The sequence below is a fragment of the Cygnus atratus genome, chromosome 25 (genome assembly GCF_013377495.2).
Source record: "Cygnus atratus isolate AKBS03 ecotype Queensland, Australia chromosome 25, CAtr_DNAZoo_HiC_assembly, whole genome shotgun sequence".
In the NCBI taxonomy this organism is placed as follows: Eukaryota; Metazoa; Chordata; class Aves; order Anseriformes; family Anatidae; genus Cygnus; species Cygnus atratus.
Genome location: NC_066386.1, coordinates 2,153,778 through 2,171,151, shown reverse-complemented (window position 1 = coordinate 2,171,151; position 17,374 = coordinate 2,153,778). Strand labels below are relative to the sequence as shown.

At 66.4% G+C, this 17,374-nt stretch overlaps 4 protein-coding genes across 5 annotated transcripts; 1 reads left to right on the top strand and 3 right to left on the bottom strand.

The window, feature by feature from the left end:
• Positions 1-1,239: 1,239 nt before the first annotated feature.
• On the top strand, positions 1,240-3,763 carry PSMC3IP (PSMC3 interacting protein). Of its 2 annotated transcripts, XM_035568481.2 has the most exons (9): positions 1,240-1,341; positions 1,416-1,519; positions 1,597-1,686; positions 1,788-1,899; positions 2,004-2,149; positions 2,615-2,668; positions 3,052-3,111; positions 3,209-3,269; positions 3,514-3,763. In XM_035568481.2, the coding sequence occupies exons 1-8, from the start codon at positions 1,308-1,310 to the stop codon at positions 3,266-3,268; spliced, it is 660 nt and encodes a 219-aa protein (XP_035424374.1). In that variant the 5' UTR covers positions 1,240-1,307; the 3' UTR covers position 3,269; positions 3,514-3,763. The 2 variants fall into 2 exon arrangements, with proteins under 2 accessions (XP_035424374.1, XP_035424373.1); XM_035568480.2 differs by lacking the exon at positions 3,209-3,269.
• A 192-nt stretch (positions 3,764-3,955) lies between these two features.
• MLX (MAX dimerization protein MLX) lies at positions 3,956-9,394 on the bottom strand. Its single transcript, XM_035568479.1, has 8 exons — positions 9,300-9,394; positions 8,871-8,907; positions 8,656-8,745; positions 7,654-7,760; positions 7,289-7,388; positions 6,934-7,033; positions 6,379-6,580; positions 3,956-5,661 (listed from the first exon to the last, which is right to left on the bottom strand). The coding sequence occupies exons 1-8, from the start codon at positions 9,342-9,344 to the stop codon at positions 5,605-5,607; spliced, it is 738 nt and encodes a 245-aa protein (XP_035424372.1). The 5' UTR covers positions 9,345-9,394; the 3' UTR covers positions 3,956-5,604.
• Positions 9,395-10,391: 997 nt separating this feature from the next.
• Positions 10,392-11,981, bottom strand: LOC126913574 (coenzyme Q-binding protein COQ10 homolog B, mitochondrial-like). The gene is given in 6 exon segments (XM_050715510.1): positions 10,392-10,758; positions 10,878-10,979; positions 11,325-11,490; positions 11,492-11,512; positions 11,631-11,741; positions 11,878-11,981. Coding segments are annotated over 6 exon segments (603 nt in total). The 5' UTR covers positions 11,919-11,981; the 3' UTR covers positions 10,392-10,596.
• A 372-nt stretch (positions 11,982-12,353) lies between these two features.
• COASY (Coenzyme A synthase) lies at positions 12,354-17,089 on the bottom strand. The gene is made up of 10 exons (XM_050715435.1): positions 17,039-17,089; positions 16,501-16,879; positions 15,860-16,074; positions 15,641-15,772; positions 14,981-15,170; positions 14,624-14,688; positions 13,857-13,941; positions 13,270-13,367; positions 13,020-13,166; positions 12,354-12,784 (listed from the first exon to the last, which is right to left on the bottom strand). Exons 1-10 carry the CDS (start codon positions 17,087-17,089, stop codon positions 12,713-12,715), a joined length of 1,434 nt encoding a protein of 477 aa, XP_050571392.1. The 3' UTR covers positions 12,354-12,712.
• Between the last annotated feature and the right edge of the window lie 285 nt (positions 17,090-17,374).

The following is a 17,374-nucleotide window of genomic DNA, read 5'->3' as shown; positions in this document are numbered from 1 at the left end:
CCTTCTGCCTGGCGGTGGCTGGGGCCGGTACCTGGCCGCGTTGGTCAGCTCCGTCACCTCCACCTCGGCCCTTGGTTTCTTTTTCTTTGCCTCAGGGGCTGCTACAAGAGCGGAGTTGTCGGGTGCCCCAGCTTTCCGGGGAGCAGTGGCAGAACAAGCCCCTCGCTAGCACTTTCTGTAGCCTGAAGCCGTTGGGTCTGGGCCCGCAACCAGAGCCTGGTGCCGTGCGGCTGCCTTACTGCCCCGTGGGCTTTTTGGTGAAGCAAGCTTAATTTTATCTAGCGAATCAGCAGAGCTGGGCTTGTTGAATGTGCCAAGAACCCCAATGTTTAGGAGAAGCTGCAGAGCCTCTGGCGCACAGCTTGCCAAGGGCCGTGCTGGTTTCTGCCCCGAAGCCCGTGCTATCTACGCGGTTCTCAAAAGGATTTATTTATTTTTTTCCTTGTGAAACCGCCCCATATCGGGTGAGTTACAGCTAAAGGCGTGCAGCAAGGAGGATTTCCATCCGCTGGACCGCTTTTATTTGCCTTCACGGTGAGGCTTTGCCGCCCTCAGGGGTGGCGGGGCAGGGGCTGGGAGCCCGCAGCCTGTTTGGGGGAGCTCTGGGTTCCTGCGTTCCTCCCCTGGCAGCAAGCCCTTCGTTGCCACTCACGAACCAGGGGGGGCAGGAGGGGAGCTGGGCTGGCCGTGCCCGGCCTTTGTGGCCACCAGGCAGTGCCCTGGCACGGAGCTCCGGCTGCTGGGCGTTTTTGGGGCCGGGGGGCTGATTTGGGGGCCATTTGGGGGGCTGATTTGGGGGGCTCTGTCCCTCGGGTGGGGCCATTTTTGGGGCTGTTTTGGGGGGATTTCTCAGTTTTCTGGGGCTGTTTCAGGGACGGTGTCCCCCCACTGGGGCTGGTTTTGGGGCCATATCCTCCGGTGGGACAATGCCCTCCGCTGGGGCCGTTTCTTGCGGCCGTGTTCCTGGCGGGACCACTTGTGGGGCCGAGTCCCAGCGGCCCACGTTCCCTTTTCGCAGCGCCCCCCTCCTAAATGACGTTTTTCAGGGCAAAGCGCCCCAAAACGGGCTCCCTGAGGGAGCCTTGACGCGCCCCCCCCACACCCACACCCACACCACGTGACCCGGCGCCACACAACCCGCGCGCCCCCGCCCCCTCCCTTTTCGGGGCGTGGCCTCGCCTCCCTCATCCAATCGCCGCCGCCTCCCCTCATCGTCCTCCCGCTCCGATTGGCTGCAAGCGTCGGGGGGTGGTTCGCGCGTCTCGCCGGAAGCGCGTCATTTCGTCGGCGGGCAGCGGAGGAGGAGGATGAGCAAGGGGCGGGAGGGTCCCGCGGCGGGCGGTGAGGGCCGGCGGGGCCGGGGGGCGCCCGGAGGGGCCGGGGCTGCCCGCGGTGACCGCGCCGCTGTCCCCCAGGAGCCGCCGCCGTCCTGCTTCGGTACCTGCGGGAGCAGAACCGGCCTTACAGCGCCCAGGACGCTTTCGGGAACCTGCAGCGGGAGCACGGGCTGGGCAAGGCGGTGAGCGGGCCGGGCCGGGCCGGGCCGGGCCGGGCCGGGCGGGGAGCGGGGCCCTGCTGACCGCACACCTCCCTCAGGCCGTGGTGAAGGCGCTGGAGCAGCTGGCACAGCAGGGCCGCATCCGCGAGAAGGCGTACGGCAAGCAGAAGGTTTACTTCGCCGACCAGGTGAGCGCCGGGCCGGCCCCAGCCCCCCTCCCCCCCGGGCTCCCCCTCACCCCGGCCCCGCTGAGCTCCTGCCGCTTCCCCCCCCCCCCCCCCCCTTCCAGGAGCAGCTCCCGGCCGCCAGCGATGCGGAGCTGCGAGGGCTGGACGGGGAGATCGCGGCTCTGTCGGCCCAGGTGCAGGCGCTGCAGCAGGGCTGCCGGCAGCTGGAAGCGGGTGAGGGCTCCCGGCACGGCCCCGGTACCGGCCGTGCGGCCTGCGGGGACGGGCGGCTTGGAGCTGGCTGCCGGTCCCGCCCGGTGATCGGCGTCCCCTCGCAGAGCTGAGGGAGCTGAGCGGCTCCATGACGACCCCCGAGATGGCCCGGGAGGTCGAGGAGCTGAGGAAGGACTGCGCCGGTTACGCGGACAAGCTGGAGAGGATCAAGTCTGCCACCAACCACGTCACGCCGGAGGAAAAAGAGAAGGTAAAAAGGGGGCTGGGGCTGAGCAGAGCGCGCGCAGCGGGGCCCAGGCTGGGGCCAGGCGTACCAAACCCTTGGCTGCGTTACCCTGCTCCCCGGCCTGGCTCGCCCCAGGATGCCAGCGGTGCTCCTGCGTGGGCTCTGCACAGCCCACGTGCACGTCTTGAAAACGCGTCCCTTAGAGATATCTTGAAATAGCCTCAGCTCTATCTGCATTGCAAACCTTGGCTTCAGGCAGTCCCCGGGCACTTTATCGATTCAGCCTGTTCCTCTCTCTTGTGAGCTGTCACAAGGCGATGTTCATGTCCCAGTAAGGGCTGCGAGTCGCTCCTGCTGCCAGAAACCCCTCTGGCCGTAGCCCAGATGTACGGCGTCCTTAGAACCAGACGTTTCCCAGCTTTGGGCTTACGGAGGCTCTGCAGGGTGGCTCCTGGCTGGGTTGTTCTCACTTTGCCTTGCTCTTGGCAGGTGTGCAGCGAGCAGAGGCTGTACTGTAAGGAGTGGCGGAAGAGGAAGCGGATGGTAAGGCTCCGCAGTGAACGCAGGGTGGGTGGGCAGCTCCGGCGGGGGGCAGCAGGGGCAGTGACAGTCCCACGGGGACACGGCTGCCCTTAGGGACAGGCACAGTCAGCGGAATTGCTCGGCAAGTGTTCTGTGAGCTGTGACACAGGTTGTGGGGACTTCAGGTAAACACTGTGACTATTAAAGGCGCTCTGCGCCCACTGACGAGTGCCACCCAGGCTTGGTAAGGACTAATGTGTATCAAGAGCCTCTTGGGAAGGCCATGTCACTGAAATACCTACGTAAGAAACGTCTTTGAACGTTCTGGTTGTTCTTGTGGAAACAAAACGAACGCTCTTTGCATCAGAAAGAGCAAACCTGACCCAACGTCTCTGTCCTGCCAGGCGACCGAGCTGCTCGACGCCATCCTGGAGGGGTACCCCAAAAGCAAGAAGCAGTTCTTCGTAAGTCCCAGAGCCTGGCTCTGCCCTGGGGGGGGGGGCCGTGCCCGCTGTGCCAGCGGCACCCATCCTGCCACGAGCCCCCTTTGTCCTTGCACAGGAGGAAGTTGGCATAGAAACGGATGAGGACCACAATGTCACCCTGCCAGCAGCTGTGTGAGGTGCTGAGGGAGGGAGGCCTCGGCTCCAGGGAACAGAACTTGCTGCCGAAACTCAGCTGCTGGGTTGGGGCTTTTTTTTTTTTTTTTTTTTTTTTTTGCAGGGCTTGGGCTTGTCCCGCATCTTTTGTATGCGTTTGTTTTAAAAGCTTTGCCCCCGGAAAGGTGGTTGGAACGATTAACTCAGCGCTGAGCCCTTTCCCTTTCTCCCTTGCCGAGGGAATGCCATTTTTTTCTTACCCTTCAGCCCCGTGTCCTGTTGAGGTCAGGTGTCTTCACGGCGCTGTGGCCAGGAAGGTGTAACTGCACTGTTCTGGAGGCTCTGGTGTTGTAGCAAGAAGAGGAAGCCTGGTACAGGTGACTGAACTGGTTTTGGTTTTGGCTGCAGAGCCCTAGCACAAGTTCAGCAAACTGAACTGCAGGGGGCGGCTTCCCGGGGTGCGTACGGAGTTGTCCACGAGACTAGGCTTCATTAAACACCAGCCTGTTGTTTCAGACGTGCTTTGTGTGGTGTCTTCTGTGTAGCACCCCTGCCTGGGGGGGAAGGAGAGAGCCAGGAGGGTGCCGTGGGAAGCTGAGCCACAGCTGCTGTGGAGGGCTGGGCTTCCAGAAACTGTGTGTCCTTCTCTTACCTGCTCCAGGAAAAGGCTCCAGGAACCCAGCCGCAAGAAATACAAGCAGAGATGTCGTTAAAACATCCAGCAAAATTTATTTAATTACTTCTCATCATAGAAAAATAGGGCAGGTCTGTAAAAATCCACGTCCTCCTCGCGGGGCAGGAGGGCGATTTCAGCTCGAGGGATTTCAGCTGTGCCACCTGGCGGCGGCCCAGGCTGTCAGCCCCCAGCAGCGCCTTTCCTTCCTCACAAAGCAACATTTTCCAGGGACACGTCTGCCCCTGCGTTACCGATTACGTGCATCACCACAAGGCTCAGCTCCTCGGGGGCTTCTATTGCTTTGTATTAAAAAGAACACCCAACTGCGGGGTCTGAGGCAAAATCTTGGATAGAAATTAACCCCCAGAAAGGCTCCGCTTGACTTGAGCCAGGCAGAAGCAGGAGCTTGAACAATCTCAAGCTGCAGCACTCCGACCAAGCAACCTGGAGCTGAGAAACAGCGTTACAGGGGGAAAACCCCCGTAAAATAAATAGCTGCTGCTGCAGGAGGGGGTAGCAAGAACGGGATTACCGAGAACAAACCCTGCTGCAGGCGGAGGGGGGGGTCCAACAACCCCCGTGAGCCGCAAACGGCTCCTGCGCTGCTCCACCCGGTGCGTGTGGTGGCTACAGCCACGAGCGTGCCGACAGCAGCAGCAGCGTGTGACACGTTAAAACATCGTCCCGGCAAGCGTTTGTCTGCAAAACTGACATCGAGAGGGCTTCACAATGATTTCAGGGATTTATGAAATAAAATCACGGCTGGTTGTGTGTGCATATGTATAAAAAAAAAACAAAAACAAACAAAAAAACCCACTATGGTTCTAAGGAGGAGCAGTGAGAGCTCCCGGCAGCGCGGGGCTGCAGCTACTGGACTACTTTCCTGATCGGTACGGCCACGTCCCGACCCGAAGCGAGATGAAGCCAGGCACATCTCAACGAGCACAAGCAGGAAAAGACTGCAAAGAAATTTCGCTCCCTTCTCCCTTTCCGGGGTTTTATGGCTACAAAGAGAGGTCAGGCCAGCGAGGCCCCGGCGCGCTCCTCCAGCGCTAGGAGAGCTCCCGGCTGCTCGCCCTGAGCACGGCCCTGGCAGTGAGGGGCTGATCCTTCCTTCGGTTCCCCAACGCATCTACGCGAGCCAAGAACAGCCTCTTGCCCTTCTGAGGGCTGCTTCAGAGGGAGGCAGGGAGAGCCTGCAGCTGTGGAACCCTCCGCCTAGTCCATGTTAAAACAGCTTTCAGCAGGCCTGCTCTTTTCATTTCCCTTCTCCCAGGGTCAAAAGGGTTTTTAGCACAGGTCTGAGGTTACGGAGCAGAGCCGTTCTGCCAGCCGAGCTGTGGCTGGGGAGAGTCAGTGGCACAGGCAAAGCCAACCACGACACGCCTGCCTGAACTAAGGACTCTCTGGTGACTGAAAAAAACACATTCAAATCACTTTTTCCCTTTGCTAAGTCCCTAGAAGTATTTGGTAACATCAGCTGTGACAGTACCTGTGGAGCAGAGCCGTTTGCACAGCCTCGTTTTGGTTTTGTAGTCGCAATAAATAATCGGAGAAGCTTTAGGAACAGCCCCGAGGGACACGGCCCAGCCTCTCCCGGCGTCCGTCACCCGGGCAGGAGGCGCCCAGCTCCGGCAGGGGTCGAGGAGGCGGCAGACCCGGAGCCGCCGGCGAGGGAAGGCTCAGTAGAGCTGGCTCTTCAGTTGGTGCAGGACCCCGATGACAACGTCCCGGAGCGTCTGGGGCAGAGAGGAGACACGCGGAGTTGTTGCAGGGGAGGAGCAGCCCTTCCCTGGCGAGCTGCTCCTGCTAAAATCCCCATCGGGGGGGCATGGGTGGTGCCGCAGAGCACGGCACCCGCATGGAAGTGATCACACCTCCGTGTTCCTGGGCTGCAGGAACGAGGCACAATGAGGACCTGGCCCTGCCTGCGTGCCTCATCACCCCCCTTGAAGGCTTCTTAATCCCCAGCAAACCTTTGGGTGTCTTACGGATGCGCTGGGGAACGAGCAGGACCCCTCCCGAAGTGTTTTACAGGGGCCAGCTTCCAGCCCCAAGCCAGCCCGGCAGCTGGGATCACGCAGTCACGGAATCACTAGGGCTGGAAAAGCCCTCCACGGTCCTCTGGTCCGACCGTCCCCTAAACCAGCGTCACCACCACACCCTGTCCCTAAGCACCACGTCCAACCTTTCCCTGAACACCCCCGGGGACGGGGACGCCACCACCTCCCTGGGCAACCCGTCCCAACGCCTGGCTGCTCTTCCTGAGAAGAAATGTCTCCTACCGCCCCCGACCACCACCTCCCGTTCTCCGCCGTGCCCCAGCCCGGTGCTGGTCACCCTCTGCCCTTCCTGAAGCCCCAGGGGAAGGGAAAGCCCCGCGCTCCGGCCGGGTGCAGACGCACGCAACATCCTCTGCCCTCGTGTCAGCCCGTCTGCACCCTCCCCGTGCTCACCTGGGGCTTGCAGTGCTCCTCAATCCAGCTGAAGACACACGCCGAGAGCTCCTGGAAGCTCGTGACCGAGATGGAGGCGTTGAAGGACTGGAAGAGGGAGTCCATGATGCCTTGGAAAACGTTGAACTTCATCTGGTCGGAGATCTGGTCCTTCCCCTCGTTGGGGTTGTCCTGATGAGCTTTCACGATCTGCTCGTAGTTCCTGCAACGAGCCAGGAGCCCCGCGCTCAGCCCTGCTGAGCTGCAGCCCCGGACACGACCGCGAGGCTGCGCAAGATCCTGCGAGTGAATAAACTCTGGGCAGCTGCAGCCTCCCTGACGCCGGGAGCAGATTCATTTTTGGACTCGGATCCACTTGAGATACAACCCCACCAACTGGCCTGAGACGGACTAACGAGCCCCTAACGAGGCGCGATGACAGCGGGGGGGCACAGGATCGGTACCCCGGGTGCTGAGCTGCCCGGGGAGCACCGAGAGCACCAAAGGAGCCTCGCAAGGACAGGGGAGAAAAGCAGCGGGAAGGAGAGGGCAGCGACCACGCAGCTCTTTGCTTACACTTTCATGATCTTCAAGGCCATCACCTCTTTCCTGAGGATAGAAACTTCCTCTTCTTGCTTCTTCTTTTCCTTGTGCAGGAACTGGATGTAGTCAATGGCTGAGCAAGAAAACACAGCGCGAGGCGTTGGGAGCACGCACGACCCCCTGAGACCCCCAAAAACAGCGGCAGACCCGCGTCTGGGCACCATCAGCTCCTGGCCGCCCTCATTCTCCCTTGGGAGGTGGAATCAGCCAGCACCTGGCCTCCCCCAGAGCGCCGCCACACCAAAAGTTCCCCCCTGCGTGGCTCTGGCAGGGCGTTTTGGGGTTTGGGAGCACCCTTTTACCCTCTCCAACCCCCACCAGGACTCACTTTTCTGGAGGACGATGGCCTTGCTCAGCTTCTGGGAGCCGATGGAGAAGTCCTGCTGCTGGCAGGTGGGGACGATGGCCTGCAAGTCGTCGTAGCCTTTCTGCGGGGAAGCAGAGCCACGCGTTCGGGGCGTGGGGTCACACCCCACCCCAGAGCTCACGCCTTCGGGGCGTGAGGCCGGGCGTCCCGTTACGCGGTGGTTTCACGAGGGGCCAAACCCCAGCTCCCACCACGCAGCCAGACAGAGCCAAGGAGGCGCGCACAGGGCTCAGGAGAGCAAAGCCGGCAGCAAAAACAAGGGGAAAGGGGCAAAAAAAAAAAAAAAAGCAGGGTCCTGAGCGCCGCAGGGCAGTGCTTCGGGTTACCTTGATGGCATCTCGCCTCTTCTGCTCCGCCTGGGTGTGCGCCCGCCTGCGCTGGTCCTTGTAGGACTCCTTGTAGGGCTCCTGGTGGTAGTCGCTGTCTTCATCGTCTGCGGGGTGACAAAAAACCGTGAGCACGTGAGCGGGGGGGGCTCGAGCCGGGCCCCCTCCTCCCGCAGCTCTGCTGTGGCCCCCCCCCGAGGCAGCTCGGGGACCCCCCCGGGGCGCCGCCGGCTCTCTCCAGGCCGGGCAGGAGGACGCCTGCAGATCCCCGGGGAGGGCGCCCCGAGGGGTCCAACCGCGCTGCTGGAGCCCCCCGCGCCCCGACGCTGCCCCTGCCACCTCCCCTCGCCTCTCGGGGTGAATGAGGGAGCTGTAAGGGAGGGCAGAGCCGGCAGTGGTGGGCCGGGAGACAGACCCCAAAACCCACCCGCGATGGGGACAGAGAAGGCACCGAATAGGGGACAGACCCCAAAAACCACCCCTGTGAGGGACGGAGGAGACAATGACCAGGGGACAGACCCCAAAAGCCCCTTGTGATGGGGATGGAGGAAGCAATAACTGGGGGACAGACCCCAAAACCCCGCTGTGGGGGGAATGGAGGAGGCAATAACTGGGGAACAGCCCCCGAGATCCACCCGTGCTGGGGATGGAGGAGGCACCGGCCAGGGGGCTGACCCCAAAACCCACCCGTGATGGGGACAGGGAAGACAACAGACCCCAAAACCCAACGGTGTGGGGGACGGAGGAGACAACGACCAGGGGACAGACCCCCCCAAACCCCCCCACGTGGGGGACAGGGGAAGGCGGCGACAGGGGGACAGCTCCCGGGACCCACCCGTGCAGGGGCCAGAAGAGGCAATGACCGGGGGACAGACCCCAAAACCCCCCCGTGATAGGGACGGGGGACGCACCGACCGGGGAACCGACCCCAAACCCCGCCCCCCCCCCTCCCCGCGTTGGGGACAGAATCGGAAACAACCGGGGCCAGCCCCGGGCACCCACCCGTGTTGGGGACGGACGAGGCGCTGGTGGAGCCGATGCTGTTGGCGCGGGACACGACGCTCCCCTTGCGGGCGCAGTCCCCGAGCAGCGCTGCGAGCGAGCGGGCGGCCGGTGAGGGGCGAGGGGCGGCCACGGGGCCCCCCCCACAGCCCCCCCCGGCCCCGGGGAACCCCGGGCCGGGCCCGGCCGCGGCCCCGAGCCCCGGCGGCACCTACCCGAGTCCAGGCCGTTGTCACCGTAGGCGGCGTCCACCTTGAGGCGGCGGGGAGAAGGCGGCGGTCAGCACAACCGGACCGAACCGGGCTCAACCGGGACGAACCGGGACAGACCGAGCCCAACCGGGCTCAGCCGGGCCCAACCGAGCCGAACCGGCCCCAACCGGGACGAACCGGGCCCAACCGGTCAGACCGAGCCCAACCGGGCTCAGCCGGGCCCAACCGGGACGAACCGGGCCCAACCGGGACGAACCGGGCCCAACCGGGACGAACCGGGCCCAACCGGGCCCCCTCGACCTCTGCTCCCCCCCCCCGCCCTCTGCCCTTCGCCCTCTGCCCCTCACCTTGACTTTTGACCCCCCGCAGCCCCGCACCGGGAGGCCCGGGCCCGGTTCCCCCGGTTCCCCCCTCCCCCCCCCGGGGGCTCACCTTGCCCCACGAGTCCTCGGCCGCGGCCCCGGGCGGCTCCGCCATCTTCCGCCCGCCCCGGTCACGTGAGCGCCGCGGGGGGCTCTGGGAAATGCAGTCCCGAGGAGCCGCCAGGGGGCGCGCCCGGACTTGGACCGGGGGGGGGGGGGGGGCGGGGTCCCGGGTCGCTGCCCGGTGCTTGCGTAACGGCGCTGACGTCAGCGTGACGCAGGGGGCGCCGGGCCCGGGGCAGAGGCCGGCGGCCGCGGCCTTCCCTTGGCCTCGACCCCAGCGGGGGGCCCCGGGCACGGCCGGGCGCTGGGGCTGCGGGGCTGGCGGGGCGGGACGGGACCGGGACGGGGGCAGCACGGGGACGGGGACGGGGACGGGGACGGGGGACGGGAGGGGGGTGGGACAGGGGCAGCAAGGGGACGGGGACACCACGGGGTTGGGGACGGGGACAGCATAGGGACGGGACAGGGATGGGGACGGGACAGGGGCATCGAGGGGATGGGGACGGGGACGGGACGGGAACGGGACAGGGGATGGGGGCAGCACAGGGACAGGACAGGGACGGGGGACAGGGAACAGCGCGGGGATGGGGACAGCAAGGGGACAGGGACGGGACAGGGGCAGCAAGGGGAGGGGGATAGGACGGGGATGGGGGCAGCACAAGGACGGGACAGGGACGGGGACAGCACGGGGACAGGATGGGGACAGGGACAGGGAGCAGCAAGGGGACAGGGATGGGACCCGGATGGGACATGGGCAGCAAGGGGATGGGGGACGGGACAGGAACGGGACGGGGATGGGGGCAACACAGGGACGGGATAGGACAGGGGACAGCACGGGGACAGGATGGGGACGGGGACAGGGAGCAGCAAGGGGATGGGGACAGCACAGGGACGGGGGGCAGCACAGGGATGGGACGGGGACGGGGAGCAGGATGGGGACAGCAAAGGGAATGGGGGACGGGACAGGGGTAGCACGGGGACAGAGATGGGACAGGGATGGGGTGCAGCACGGGGACAGGACAGGGATGGGGACAGCAAGGGGACAAGGGGCAGCACAGGGATGGGGGCAGCACGGGGAGAAAAAGTCATCCCAAGCCAGTCCGTGCACCACGTTTTATTGGCGAAGCACTACAAGCAGCGTCCGCACGGTCCGCGTACAGGCCTGGCCCACGGGCGTTTGGTCCTCGTGTCGACAGCGTTCAACAGAAGCGGGGCTTAGAAAAAATAACTTATCTCTGGGGTGGTTAAATAGCCATAAATAGGGGGAGGCCCTCAGCGGGGCTGACGGCGGGGTCCGGCCGAGCTCAGGCCCGGCACGCTGCTCGCTGCGCGGGGCGGGCGGCAGCCTGTGGCCCGAAGAGCTCCCGCGCCCGGCCCTCGAAGGCGGCCACCATCTGCTTCGCCACCTCGTCCAGGAAGAGCCCGGCCAGCCGGGAGTGCAGCGCCGAGCGGAACTCAAAGGAGACCTGGCAGGAGGCGGAGAGGTGCTGGGGAGGCTCGGAGGAACGGAGCGGGGCTGGCAGCCCCCCCCCCCCCCAAACCAAAAAAAAAAAGCCGGCCCCGGCCCCCGGCGCCGTGCACTCACCGAGAAATCCAGCGAGCAGGTGTCCGTCCGTCCCGGCAGCCCTGGCCCGAAGCGCCACAGCGTCTCCAGGTGCCTGAAGAGCCGGCAGTCGCTGCTCACCGCCTGCGGGAGGGCAAAAAAGCTGCTGGGAGCCCAGGCGCCGTGCACCCAGCGCCGAGCGGAGCAGCAGAAACGGCCCCGTCCCCATCCCCAAGTGTCAGCCAGGGGACTCGCAGGCGGGACACGGGGCTGCACGCCTGCTGGAGCGGTTTTAGGGCAGGGGCAGCGTTGATGGGGGCAGCTTTCCTTCCACAGGAGCAGAGCGGGGTCTCCGGATCCGGGCTGCATCGCAGCCCCTCGCCCCCGGTGCCCCCTGCACCCAGCTCTCCCCTCCCCACATCGATCTGCTGAGCCCCAGCCCCGGGATGCAAACCCCAAACCCAAGAGGGGGGGGACACCACGGCTTACCCGGATCTGCCGGGGCCCCAGGGCCACCTCGGAGAGGTACCGCTCGTGGAGGGGCGGGAAGCCGACCTCGAGCTCGGCCCGCAGCACGTGGCCGCGGCGGGACAGCACGGCCGAGCGGCGGCACCACGGCACGAAGAGCCGGTAGTCCCCGACGTTGGCCACCAGCGTACATCTGCTTCGCCGAATACCTGGGGGGGGGGGAAAAAAAAACGTGGGTCAGCACCGGCACCTCGCAACCGCCCGGTAACCGGGTTTTCCCCCCCGCCCCCCCCCCCCCCCCCCCCCCGGCTCCGGTGCCGAACTCACCCCAGGATGCGCTGCTCCCTGTACCCGGTGGGACCGGAGCCCACCAGGCTGAGGAGCGGCCGTGCTGGCTGCGCCGGCTGCGGGCACAGGGACCGGTGGGGACCTGGACACCTGGAGAAGATAAAAAGGGGGTCAGAAAACCGGGGCTGCTGCCCCCCCGGTGCTCTGCACCCACCCAGCTCCCGGTGTCCCGGTGCCGGTCCCGGTGTCCCGGTCTTGGTCCCGGTGCCCTGTGCCGGTGTCTCACCGGGCAGCAGCCCCGAGCAGCGTCCGTCCGCACCCGGCCATGGCTCGGCTCTGCTCTGCGCGGCCCCGCGCCCTGTGCCGGTACCGGGGCGGGACGGCCCCGTGCGCCCGGTGACATCACGGGGGGAGCGCCGGGGGCGGGACAGGGCGCTCCGCCTCCCCCCCTGCGCTGGGACCGGCACCGGCACCGGGACCGGGACCGGGACCCTCCGGGTCTCCTGTCCCACTCCCGGTGGAGCCACCCCCGGTGCAACGGGAACGGAGAGAGGAGCCCCAGGACGAGGCACCGGGGACGGCACCGGGAGCAGGGCAGAGCCCCGAGCAGCCCCGGCCGTGGGCTGGTGACACCGGCGGGGACACCCCAGGGGGCTGCTGCCCCCTACGAGCGGGGAAAAAGCCCCCGGGGTGGCGGCGGTGGGGTCAGCCCCTGGGTGAACGGCTGGCAAAGGGGACAAAAACACCCCACAGACACTGCCAAGGAAAACTGCTCTTTAACTGTCACACGGGGACGGGTTCACAGTGCCCAGGGCCTGTCCCCAGCCCTTTGGGGTTGGCTTCAGGCGGTGCCCCCCGCTCTCGGGAGGTGCAGGCGCCAGCGGGGGCTCAGCCCTTTGGCCCAAGGCGCCGCTGCAGCAATTCCAGCTCATTCCCGCTCCTGGGGTCACGGTGTCCGGCGGCAGCAGCAGGGCAGGGTGCTCCCGGCCCCTCTGCGGGGTGGGGATGCAGCAGGGGGGAGGGGGGGGGTCAGCCCCAGCCCCTTCGCACCCGGCTCACGACGGCTCTGCCCTCGCCCCACGTCCCACCGCTGCTCGAGGCACGGGTGCCCCGCGGGGCCGTTAGGAGGACGGCGATCCAGCCGCGGGCGCGTGGCTCATGCGCTGCTGCAGGAGGTCCCAGGCCTTCTCCACCTGCCGGGGAACGATCGTCAGAGGCACGAACACCGCACAAAGGGCTCCCATACCTTCTGTTCCTGCCCTGCTGCATTCACAACCCCGAATTCATCCCTTGTCCCACACCCAGAGGCAGCCTCGCGGGTGAGCCCCACCACGCAGCCCTCCGGTCCCCGTCCCGGTCTCTAGCAAGGGGTTGGGGTCCCCCCTCGCCACCCCGGGGCAGCCCCCAGCCCGGTGTCCAGCAGCTCACCTGCTTGCGGGTGACGTCGGGCTCCCACAGCGTGCACAGCACCACCTGCGACTGCTCCACCCTCTGGCTGTTGCTCATCTGGCTCCGCAGCCGGCTGCGCGCAGCCTCCTCGCTCAGCCCGTCCCTGTCCATGATGCGCTTCACAGCCTGGGGGGACCGCGGGGGGGGGGGGACACTCAGGGGCTCCGGGGTTGGGGGGAGCGGGGAACATCCACCAGGAGCCAGCCGCGGCCAGCAGGGCACCACCCACCTCCTCCTCGGGGATGACGGCCGTCCACACCTCGTGCACCATCTCCTGCCAGCCAGCCTCCAGCAGCACGGCAGCATCCAGCACGCACACGGCTTTTCCTGCGGAACGAGGCCATCGCTCGTCGCTACTGGCCACGCAGGGCAGCACAAGCACTCCTCGTGCTGCGTTCAGGGGCTGCGTTTGCCTAAATGCCCTGTACCAGGGAGGGCAGGTGCCCTCTGGGCACCGCAAGCCGATGCCCGCAGCCCAATGCCCGTCAAGCCCCCGGGAGCTGGAGAGGTTCTGCTCCCAGAGGCAGCACACGCCGTGCTCACTGCAGGGGCGTTACACCAAAAATGAACTCGGAGTCACTTGGGAGAGAGAAAGCGATCTCCGCCCTACTTCAGAGCAGGAAGCTCGTGTGAAGTCCAGCTCCTTGCCCAGGATTTGCTTGGAAATGCGCTAGCAGTAGTGAAAATCCCCAGCAAAATGCAGGGGCCGAGCATGGGAAATCCTCACAGCGCTGCTCAGAGCAGCAGACTCCCCGGGGGCTGGGGGACCCGGTGTGCAGCACAGGACTGAACGCCCAGTTTTCACGTCCCAGTTACCTTGAGCATCGGCTTCCCCAATCTCCTTCCTGACCAGCCGGGCTATCTCAGGCCACACGATGTCCGTGAGGCTCTTCAGCCGCTCCTGGAAAGGAACCACGGCGGGGTCAGCAGCCGGCTTTCAGAGCTCCTGGGGGGCTAACGAGGGAAACGCTGGGGGCAGAAAGCGGTCCCAGAGGACACCGGGGGAGACGCTGGGCTAAAGGCTCTCGCGCCTACCGACGGGCTGGGGGCTCTTTTCCCTTTCCCATCCCTGCTCTGCCGGGCATGGCAGAATTCCAGCACAAGAAGCACTTTGCAGAGCCACCCTTGCACAGCAGCATCCCCGTGGGACCCGGCAGCCCCCGAGGGACCCTCAGGAGAAGCCTTCACGCCTGGGCTGTGGCAGCACCAGCGAGCGGAGGCTCACGTTCAGCTGCGGCGTCACCGAGCCCCACTTGCCGCGGGTCCAAGTCCCCTAACGGCCAGAGAGCACGGGTGACGTGCACGGCACGGCTTTGGCTCGGCGCTGGGTGAAGGACAGCGGGAAGCGGGGCTTGGGAAGCAGCAGCAGCAGCTGCCAGGGGTGCCGGGGGCACGTCCTGCACGACTGCTGACGCGGCGACGGAGAAGCGATCTCCATGTCCTGCCCTCACCATCCACGCTGCCAGGAATACGGTCAGGAACGTGGCAGCAGCTCAAAGGGCTGCAGACCAAAAAGCCCCGGCACAGAGGGAGAGCTCTTTGCTCGGGAGATTAAATATTGACATTCCCCGCGCTGCTTTTACCTGGTTTCCAAACACTTTGGCCCCAAGGACTTTCCTGTTAATCGTCCCGTCTTCGTTCAAGATTTCTGTAAGACAGAAGGGGAACGTGTTTGGGACGGGATGAACCCAGCTGATGCCGCTGTGGTACGATTAGGCCCACGGGGCAGAGCAGGACTTCAGCACAGGACTCTAAAGGGCCCCACGGTGCAGGATCTGACCCAAGATCTCCTTATCACACTCCAGAAAAGAACGGACACGCAGCAACTCAGCCCAGGCTTCCAAACCAGCCACTTTAAAGCAGCCCCGACACGGGGCACGGAGGACTCGGGGAAAACTTTGCCCCGCCGGGACCACCCCGCCGTCCCCACATAGCCCTACCTGCCCCAAACGCCGCCACCACCCGCTCGTAGGCAGGGCCCCCGGGGAGGTAGACGGCGTGGCCCAGCTTGTCGGCGTCGATGAGGAAGGCTCCGAGCTGCCCCAGGAGCCTGGCGATGGAAGTTTTGCCGCTCCCGGTGCCTCCGGTCAGGCCGATCACATAGGGGCGAGACGGCAAGGTGGGGGCTTCCTGCGGGGACGGGGGCTGCTGTCAGGCGGGGGGGTGGCGCACGAGGATCCCGCGGGCATCGTGGCAGCTCCCGGCCCTGCAGAGCAGGGGCTTGTCCTTCCTCGGGGCTGGGACACGCCGAAGCCAGGCAGGCAGACCTCCAAATGTCCCCTCTGCGGCAGGGCACGGGCTGGCTCCAGCAGCCCAGGCTGCCACCCCTGCAGCTCCCCAACTTCACAGGGGCATCAAGCTTTCACCCCGTAACTCACCCAAATGGGCACCGGGGCAAACCCCGACCAGCGCCTGCTTTCTGCCCCATATTTCACCCAGACCTGCTCCACACCAAGAGCCAGGAGTTCAGGCCAGGAGCACCACGGGCATCTTTAGGGACGCTTCCCAAAGCCAGGAGTGGGGTCCAGCCCATTCCTGGGTCCGACAGCCCCTCCGGACCCCTAACACCATTATAAGCCCTCCGAGTGTTCTCCCCTCACCCACGGGGGCCGCAGCAGCGTCCCAAGCAGCCTCTGCCGCAGGCTGGAGGAACTGATCTTCTCCTCCTCGTTCTGGCCGTGCTCGGGGTCCTTGATCAGCTGGATCTCAAAGAGCTCCAGCGCAGCGAGCCCCTGCCAGGAGAAGGCACCCACTGAGCCGCCGGCAGCCCCCGCAGGCGGCGGTGGGGCTGGGAGGTCTCAGCCCCCTCCCCAAATTACATTCTCGAGTCTCTTCTTGTTCACGGCCTCCCCGCCCTTGCGCGTCTCCTCGCTGACGACGATGCAGCGCAGCTCGGGGTCCGTGACCGCGGGGCCGTAGGGGTCGGCCAGGGGCACAATGTCATAAAGCACCGAGGGCTTCACGTCCGCCAGGAACTCGCGCAGCTTGGCGGCCCGCAGCTCGTAGGACTCGATCAGCTCCTTCAGCACCTTGTCTGCAGGGCACGGGTGAGGGCGGAGGGGCTGAGCGCGGGGCCGCGACGCGCGGCTCCAGGGCGGCGATGGAAAGTGGGAAGGGAGAGAGGGAGAGGAACCTGTCCTGGGGTTCGGGGGCCTGCCTTCTCCAAATCCTGGTGGGTCTCCCACTGTCACCCCAAACCCCGGTGGGTCTCCCGCTGCCACCCTACCCGCGGTGGCACTGGGGTGCAGGGACACTGGGGTGCAGGACCCTCAACCCCCTTCCCACCGGCCTCCCCCCAAGACCCTCCAGGCTTCCCAGGTGCTTTCACGGGGCAAACTCCCCACCACCCCCAACCCCCCCCCAACCCCCACGACCCTCTCCCACCTCCCCTACCCCCAGGGCCGTCACCGCACCCTCCCCACGGCCCCAGCAGCCCGCTGCCAGCCCCCGCAGCACTCACGGCGGAGCAGCTCCCCGTCCGCCACCCCGACCAGGAGCCTCCGGCGGGCCAGGAGGCAGCAGGCGCTGAGCAGCAGCCGGTGGGCACCGTGCAGCCGGTCGAAGGTGCCCCCGACCACCACGTCGGGGTAGGCGGGCAGCTCCCCCTCGGAGCCCTCGGGGGTCGCCCGGGGGCCGTCGGGGCCGTCCAGCAGCAGGGCCGGTAAACCGGGGGGGCAACCGTAAGCGGCGGCCGCCAGCTGCCGGAGCCCGAAGCTCACCGGCCCCTCGTCGCCGGCCCCCCCGTCGGCCAGCAGGACCCGGGGCGGCTCCGCCAGGCGGTGCCCGTGGCCCAGCAGGACGCGCACGTCCAGCCCCCGGTGCGCCGCCGCCGCCGAGTAGAGGGCGGCCAAAGCCCGGAGCAGAGCCGGGGCCGGCGGCGGGGCGGCGGGGAGCGGCGCGGGGCCCCCCAGGAGCAGCCCCGGCTGCAGGTGCACGTAGAGCGGCCCAGCCACCAGCCCCGCCGCCGCCGCCAGAGCAGCCGCCGCCCGGCCCGGTACCGAGCCCAGCGGGGCCGTCAGCACCAGCAGCCCCGACGGGAACGGCGCCATGGCCCCGCCGGAAGACGGAGCCCGCCCGGAACGCGTCACCGGCCCGCCCCGGCGCCGCCCCGGCAGCGGAGCGAGGCCGGCATCGCCGCCCCGGGGGGGGGGGTTTGGGGCGGCAGAGGGGACGCGAGGGGCCGGGACCGCCCGGTAGAGCCCCGGGGCTGCCCGCTGCAGGCTCGGTTCTGCCCGTTGAAAGCTCGGTGCCGCCGCTGCAGGCTCGGTGCTGCCCGCTGGGGGCTCCGTTCCGCCGCTGGAGGCCCGGTGCCACCGCCGGAGGCTCGGTACCGG